This window comes from Capsicum annuum, chromosome 3 (assembly GCF_002878395.1).
Source record: "Capsicum annuum cultivar UCD-10X-F1 chromosome 3, UCD10Xv1.1, whole genome shotgun sequence".
In the NCBI taxonomy this organism is placed as follows: domain Eukaryota; kingdom Viridiplantae; phylum Streptophyta; class Magnoliopsida; order Solanales; family Solanaceae; genus Capsicum; species Capsicum annuum.
In genome coordinates, this window is record NC_061113.1 from 41,678,514 (window position 1) to 41,687,489 (window position 8,976).

The window sequence follows — 8,976 nt, forward strand, 5'->3', positions numbered from 1 at the left end:
ATTTGATTTCTATTAGTAGTCAAAAAAAATTATAATTGCTTTATTTATGGTGATGTCATTTCAAAAAGTATGCGACCGTCAAATAGTATGTTAGAATAGATAATATTGATGAGTAGATGAGAAAATGAATTTTGGAATGAGGAGAGGGCGCACACGCTGTTGTACCCAAACGGGCGCTGTGGTTAGTGCATCGTGGCCACTATAGTGCCCAAATGGGCATGGTGCCCTGTGTGACACGACCATTATCGCACCTAATATTGGTGCTATGGCGGGTGCAATGCAGTCGCTATGGCATCCTGATTTTTCTCTGGTTCTTTAATTTTGAAAAGGTACTTGTTGGGAATGGTTGGGTATCTTTTCCAACATACTTCTAAAGGTACTATAAGTACTGTATTTCTTTCAAAATCAAATTTAAATATATAAGACAACTGAGTTTTTATGAAATGACTGAGCCATTTTTTACTAGATATAAAGTGGCACAATTAATCCTAGATGGCCTCTTATATTATGATAGTGAAGGAACAGTGTAAGGCATTTGGCAAACAGAAGTTTGGATTCAAAACTGGAAATTATAGTACTTAGAGAAAAGGAGGACGAGTATACAAATACTCTTAACGAAGAAACAGATTTCGGATTCAAAACTAAGTGACTTGGTTTAAAACTTAACCCATATAAATACAAAAAGATGATGCCTATTTTAGTCAAAGTTTGGAATACAAACTTTGGAAGTGTTTATGAATTCAGGAAATATAGCACAAGTTCATAATTGGGTGTTAAAACTAACCGTAAATGAATTGAGTAATTGGTACATTTAATTATGTGTATTTTCTATCTTGTCATAGGGGAATTATGATTTTATGGACTTTAATCTACCCAGCGTCAATTTTAACAAGTTCTTGAGGGTTTATACAAGTAGTAGATTTACATCGACAGACACGTAATGCATATATGCATAAATCTAAACAACATCAATCACTAACTAAGTGAGGTTATTAATTTCATGCCCCCATGACCTATTTTTCTAACATAACCACCGCTCTAATCATGGTTCTTAATAATTGAATTGTGGTTATTATTTAAATGCTCGAACTCATTATAGTAATATATATATATATATATAGTTAAATAATTTGTCAAAAAGAAATTCACATGCATAAGAATCCAATGGATGCATTTATCCATTTGTGATTAACGCGTATATGAGAATTTGAATCAAATCTCTTTTATTATATGCCCGTTGGTCTTGGTTGACCATGCATGTGGACCATGTCACAACTCTTATCCTGCATCTATATATATATATGTCTTCAATGGCTTTAAGCTTTGTCACTAATATATGCAGTAAACCTATCAAGATGAAAATAATATTACAATCAATACTAATATTTCATTGTTGTGTACTCTATTTAGTTTCAGCCCAACTTCAAGTGGGGTTTTACAGTTCTACATGTCCACAGGCTGAAACTACTGTTCGACAAGCTGTGCAAACGCAGTTCAATAGCGACCCTTCCATCACCGCAGCTTTGCTTCGCATGCATTTTCATGACTGTTTTGTTAGAGTAAGTGTATTACTTACTTGAAGTTTTACTTATTCTTTTAAATCCAAATTCAAGCATCCTTGTCAAATTGTTGTGTGGTGACATATGTTGAATTTTGTGCAAGCAGTCTCATCTCATCTTATAATCATAATTCCCCTTTAGATCTAAATTAAATTGTGTTGATTTTAAGGCTTTAATTACTTTATGTTCCGAGTTAGTACGTATTTACTTAATTTATTTGAAATAGTTGTTGTGTGCCTGCTGCACAGTGTATGTACAGGCACATATATATATAAACTATTACACACAATATATATAAATGTAACCCTATAAAGAAATAATGTCATTCTATTTGGAACGAGTTTAATATTTTAGAAATTGCATATTGATTTTGTTTCTAAAGGTGTAACTGGATTTCAGGGCTGTGATGCATCCATACTGATAAAGTCAACAAAGTCTAAGAAATCAGAGAGAGACGCTGGAGCAAACAAAACAGTACGAGGTTTCGAGCTGATCGATAAAATTAAGAAAACCTTAGAAACTGTCTGTCCATCTACCATTTCATGTGCTGATATAATAACACTAGCAACAAGAGATGCTGTTGCGTTAGCTGGAGGTCCAAGCTATCCAATTCCAACTGGTAGACGAGACGGCCTAGTTTCAAATGCAGATGATGTAAATTTACCAGGTCCGTCACTAACAGTTCCAGGAGCTCTCCAATTTTTCACAAACAAAGGACTAAACCTAAATGATATGGTGACGCTATTAGGCGCTCACACCGTTGGAGTTGCACATTGTAATTTTTTCCAAGATAGACTTTCTCCGGTACCTGATAAGACCATGGATCCTACATTAGCTGCCCAACTGTTGAAAACTTGTGCTAAAAGCACTGCAACGGCTTTTTTGGATCAAAATACATCTTTCACTGTTGACAACGAGTATTTTAGACAAATCATGTTAAAGAAAGGTATTCTGAAAATCGATCAAGAGCTTACTTTGGATAAGTCAAGTGCTCCAATTGTTTCAAGTTTAGCATCCAATGAGAATGCTTTCAGACAGAATTTTGCTAATGCAATGATAAAAATGGCAAGTATTGATATTCTAGTTGGAAGTGCTGGAGAAATTAGGAAAAGTTGTGGGGTTTTTAATCCCCCAAAAGTGTTGTAATAAAGAATTTGGCATTATAATGCCTATTTATTTTACTAAAATTATTACATGTGTATGGTTTCGCCTTATTGTATGTGGGAACTGTAAAATAACAACAACAACAAATTCAGTGTAATCCCTTCAAGTGGGGTCTGAAGAGGGTAAAAAGTACGCAGTCTATACCGCTATTTTCAAAGAAGTGGAGAGGCTGCTTTCGATAGACCCCCGACTCAAGATAAAGAATAATTAACAAGGTCATAGTAATACATGAAACAGAATGGATGGTATAACCAAAATAAGAAATGAAAGATAATAAAAATAGAGCTAAGGAAGCCACGAAAATAAGAGCGATATGAAATTAAAAAAATAGGAAATAAGAAATAAAGAAAAGGTCACCTAAATTATCTATGCTGCATTTATATGTATTCTGGCTGCACAAGTTCATAACGTCCATGTGTTTGAAAAATTTTAATAGGTCATGTGCCTCTTTTTTGGCACTTATACAAAACCTCCCTTGTAATGTTATTATGTAAATGAAGTGTTCAGTATAATATCAAGTGTGCTTTATGTTTATCTTTGTCTTTCTTCCTTTTTGTGCTTTAAAACAATTTTGAAGATTTTAGCATAAAATCCAACATAGAATTATTTCTACTTTATAGTTTTGTAAGTTTAGTAGTGTGACTCTATCTTATAGAGATGTTCTGTAATATTAGGGAAAAGATGGATCAAGAATATACTAACTTAATTTTTTACCATACGAAATTTTGTTACTTTTGTGCACCGAGACTTTTAGATTATCCTGTGTGCCTAAAAAAAGAGGGTACAGTGAGAGAGAATCTTATAATCAAAAGTTTCATCTTTTCACTAGTTTATACAGTTTTAAATTTTTAACATTATCATTTGCTTAGTCAATTGGCTTGTGTTTATATTTTTATAGCTAATACTCCTCCGACCCATTTTAATTGCCGGCTTTCCATTTTACTAGGTACTTAAAAAATCATAAATAAGATTGTTAATTTTTTCTAATTTACTTTTTATTCCTATGATAAATATCAAGATCATTTATGAAAAATATACTCATTCTAATTTGTTGAGGCTTCTAAAAAAATATTAACTGCGGGAATAAGATGAGAAAATTTTAATTACTTTTGTCTTGATAAAAAAAAAGTAAGTGAACAAGTAATTTGATTCATATATCTATACTAAGATGATCAACTAAAATGGGAAGGAAAAAGCGCATAGTTATATTGTGTTGGAATAAGATACATCCGTGACTAATAATTTGCAATTTATCCAAGTTAAATGTAAGAAGTTTATAACTCCCTAATCAAGTTGGAGGGCATGGGAAATAACTACATCAACATCAGTTCATAGAATTTACCAAAGATATAGAGTCACAATATTAAGATAGAAGACTTGATGTCAGTTATCTGCAAATCTTTGAGAGGTACTTCCTTGGAAAAAAGGAGCGTGCTTGTATGCAAAAACATATTGAAAATTTATAAAACACCACTTGTGATTTTGTACAGAATTGCCAAAGACAGGTGGTAGTAACACACATCAATACGAGAAGAATGTATGTATAACTGCATATGCATATCCAAATTATTTGGCGGAATATATAAGCACCCCTTTTATTAGTTGATTTTTTTCGTGTTGACATCTCAATTATGTCATGTTCCTATACAATTTCTGAACCCCACATGAAGCGTATCTATTAAGCCCACTCGTTTGACCTGAAACATATTGTGTGCTCCATGTTTCTTGAGTGAGTGAAAACAAAAAAAAAAATGCATGACAATATTGTGAAAATTATCCTAGATACACTTATTAAATTGTTAATTGCAAGTTATAGCAACACTTTTCACCAATTACTAGACCAAAGAAATAATTGCAAGTTACGGCAACTTTTAAAAGAACTATTTTTGTAAATATTAAAAAAAATGTTTATTTTATATTTAATAGTCAAATTATATCCTTATTTATAGCCTTTAATAGTTATCACTCTTCACTAAATCTTTTGATAATTATGGAAAGGATTATTGTTGGTATCAATAATTATTTTTTTATTTTATTAATTAAGTTTCAAAATTTGTTCTCAAATTAAGGAATCAAATATGGTAAAGATATTTTTTTTTACATTTATACATGATATTTGACTTTTTGTTAGCTTTATTAATTAACTTAGTAGTCTAATGTTTATAGGATTCCAATGTAACTGTTATAAAACAAGAAAGAATAGAGAAGAAGAAGAAGAAGAATAGAGATTAGAGAGTAGAGAGTAGAGAGTAGAGAGTAGAGAGTAGAGAGTTTGTTATTTCTCTTGAGTGGTGAATTACAATGAAGCAAAACCCCTTTATTTATAGGGAAAAATTAACTTTGGGGTTTGTAACTTTTTCATAAATATACACTATATATGGTAGAGTAGACATTTACTATATATGGTATATTTATAACACTCCTCCTTGAATATCTAATTGATAGATAATGTGTCTCGTTAAAACCTTACTAGAAAAAAATCAGTGGGAAAAAAAAGATTTAGTGAAGAAAAAAGAGTACACATCTCTAACAATAAGCATATAGGCTGCCTTATTAAAAATCTTACAAGGAAAACCCAGTGGGACAAAACCTCGTAAGAAAAAAAGAGTACAGCGCGTATTAACTCCCCCTAATGAGAATATCCTTGATCCTTTGCATTCATCTTCTTGAAAGTTGCAATTGGAGGAGACTTGGTGAATAAATCAGTCACATTGTCACTTGAACGAATCTGTTGCACATTAATATCACCATTCTTTTGTAGCTAATCTATGTATAAAAGCTTTGATGAAGTGTGCTTCGTTCTATTTCCTTTTATGAATCCTCCCTTAAGTTGTGCTATACATGTTGCATTATCTTCGTATAAAATTGTGGATACATTGTCACATTTCACACCATATTTTTCTCGAATGAGATGTATCATGGATTTCAACCATACTCATTCTCGGCTTGCTTCATAAATAGCTATTATCTCAGCATGGTTCAATGAAGTGGCTAGATAGACTTCTTTGTATATCTCCAAGATATAGCAGTATCCTCTCATGTAAACATATAGCTTATTTGAGATCGAGCTTTATACTAGTCAGATAAGTACTCAGCATCAGCATAACCAACAAGATCGAGACTACAATCTTTAGAGTAAAATAAGCCCATATGTTTGATCTCATTCTGATGTCTCCTAACAGGAGTAGAACTATACCTTGCTAACAAATTGACTGAAAAGGGCTATGGCATAACTTGTAATATTTGCAAGATACATTAGTGCACCAATTGCACTAAGATATGATACTTCATAACAAAGAAGTTCCTCACTTTTTTTTCTTGAGGTCGGAATGAATCCTTATTCAATTATGCATGTTTCTCATTTAAGTAAATATTCTATTGCTTTTGAAAACTCTCCAAAATTTTCAATGATTTTCAAGCTATAAGCTTATACAATATAAGGATTATAAATAAGTTTCCCAGAAACTTTTATATGCTTCAAGCATTTTGAGTCCTTAAAAGTTTTTCACATAAGTTTTGTCAAGTGACAATATTCAACATTTCATGAGTGACATCTTCAAATATCTGGACTACAAATCAAATAATTTTTATATTTACCAAGATACATCCTTTCATGTCACTTTATAAATGTTTCTACGTCAGCATGCTTAAATAAACGTAGAATTTGGATCCTCGTAATCTCTCACAATATTGTGCAAATATTGTATCAAAGATATTATGGATGATATATCATTTTGTATCGGTTCACAATGTGATATAATCTTTTGAGATCTCATCACTTCATTATTTCCAGGTACCTAAACCTCTCATAAGGTTTCATGAAGTGTTATGTCGTAGACATTGCCTTCCTATTATGATTATTTGCTCCTTATCTTTTTCAAGGATTATTTCATTTGGAATCAATTGGTCTACCACGCTTCACGCATGCATAGACTTTGTCCTTCATGTACACAAAATAGGAGCATTTGCAGTTTAAATATGAAATTCTTTCGGCATTTGACTTGAATTATCTTTTATATGAGGATCTGGTGATAATTCTAACATATTTCATTGCTTATAACCTCCCCTTTATGTTAGAAAAACTAACATACATCTTCTATCTTCTTTGAGGAATCCATCTTTGTGCATCATGGTATATTCATTAATCGTATACCGCACATCAAAATTATTAGATGGAATAGTTGGTTCATGACCTTGAACCAATTGAGGGAGAAGAAATAATCATAATTTATTGGCCTAATGCATACAAGTGTTATTATATGCAACATATCATATTTCAGACCAACACATGAAGTTTTGTTTTCATTAGCGAAGGTTTAGCTATTTATCGAAGGCATTCAATGTCAAACCATCATCATCAAGATAACTTTCTTGATTGCACAATCTGAAAATTATATTCTTAACGCAATTTTATTGAGCAAGGAACTTTATGAATGTCAAACTGCAGGTTGACAATGAATGTACATGTGATCATCTTATTGATGCATCTTTTCAACATATCACATGATAGGTGAACAAACCTATATTCACCTTTTATATTTTCCAGATTAAAGAAATTCAATCCCATATTAGTTGGTCCAACCAACTTATCATGAGAACAAGCGACATAAACAATTCTCGAAGAATCTTCTAGTTCTTCAATACATGTCTAATATTCAATATGCACATTTTCGAGATGTCACAATCGTTCATATCAATTTATGAACTTTTATTCTAGTAAACTCCAAGTTTACTATGACATGTATTTTTTTCTTTAGTAAATTTCAAATTTACTATTACATGAATAAATTTCAGATTTACTACTTTAGAAGTAGAATTCAAAATAACTCTTCTCAGTTATTCTACCTTATTCGGAGGTGAGTTGCAATACCATCACAATCAAGTGCACATTTGTATTAATAAGCTTCTCATTCCCAGGAATGAAATATAATCATGCCTTAAGCATATCAAATTATGATAGCTACTCCAAAAGCAAATTGAGGCATACATATGATTTATTGCTATCACATTCAATTCAAGGAATGGAGCATATTTAATGGGACATGTTTCATCACTTTTCACCAAATACCCATTATTTTACCTTAGCCATCATAATATCATCAATATGGTGCATTAAGATTCAAACTCAACGTCTTCTCCATATAAAGGCATCTTAGGCATAAATCGATGGAACTTGAACCCAACATATTATCATCCCTTTTGATAATATTGTGCTTGAGGAATAAATTTAAAACATAATGGTTCCAAACCAATTATTTTTCCTCAAATCCAACAATAATTATATTATTAGTAGCAAAAGATAGATAACATAAGAATTACTAACCTTGAAATTACCTTTAGATTTATAATCTCATCTTATTTGGCAGAGTCTTGTATTGATAACGTGTTATAAACTAATAAAGAATAAAGAAGAAGAGTAGAGAGAATAGAGAATAGAGAATAGAGAATAGAGAGTAGAGAGTAGAGAGTATTTGTTATTTCTCTTGGGGGGTGAATTACAATGAAGCAAAACCCCTTTATTTATAAGTGAAAACTAACCTTGGGGTTTGTAACTTTTCCATAAATAGACATACACTATATATGGTAAAGTAGACATTCACTATATATGGTATATTTATAATAGTAACTTTATTGATAAAAGTTTTTTTCAATCATTAATCTATCTTCTTTTTTGATAAATTATTTTCCTCTCTTTTTTCTATTCTTTTCATATTCATGCATATGAAGTTGGGTTTCCCAATATTCATTACTTCATTCGGATTTAAAGTTTCTTCAATTTAGTGTTATTCTTTTTTCTTGAGCCATGTTTGAAAAATAAAATATAATTCTACTCCAAATAGAATAGGGGTGGGCGTTCGATCGGTTCGGTTTGATTGTTTAATATCGGTTCGGTTTAACGGTTTTCGGATTGACAAAAATAACATCCGTAATCAAACCGAAATAAATTCGGTCCAGTTCGATTTTTACAAATTCGATTCGATTATTTTGAATTTTTATTTCGGTTTGAAATATTAAAGTAGTTAGCCTCTCTTTTTCATAACTGAGCATTTAAAATTGATGGTTTTTTTGAGAAAAAATATTTTTTCAAACCTGTTTTTCATTCCTAAATATAAATAACTCAACATGGATGAAACGAAATGAAATAATCATAAGCTTAACATAATACATAACGTCATTAATCATTACATATAATATAACCTTGCATAAATAGTCTACAAAACGACACAAAACTCATCTATTTCTCACCGGTGGA

General features: G+C 31.3%; 1 protein-coding gene across 1 annotated transcript; it reads left to right on the forward strand.

Annotated features, from left to right (window-relative positions):
• The first annotated feature begins 1,287 nt into the window (after positions 1 to 1,287).
• On the forward strand, positions 1,288 to 2,758 carry LOC107863896 (peroxidase 44). Its single transcript, XM_016710088.2, has 2 exons — positions 1,288 to 1,559; positions 1,959 to 2,758. The coding sequence occupies exons 1-2, from the start codon at positions 1,302 to 1,304 to the stop codon at positions 2,703 to 2,705; spliced, it is 1,005 nt and encodes a 334-aa protein (XP_016565574.1). The 5' UTR covers positions 1,288 to 1,301; the 3' UTR covers positions 2,706 to 2,758.
• Positions 2,759 to 8,976: the final 6,218 nt, after the last annotated feature.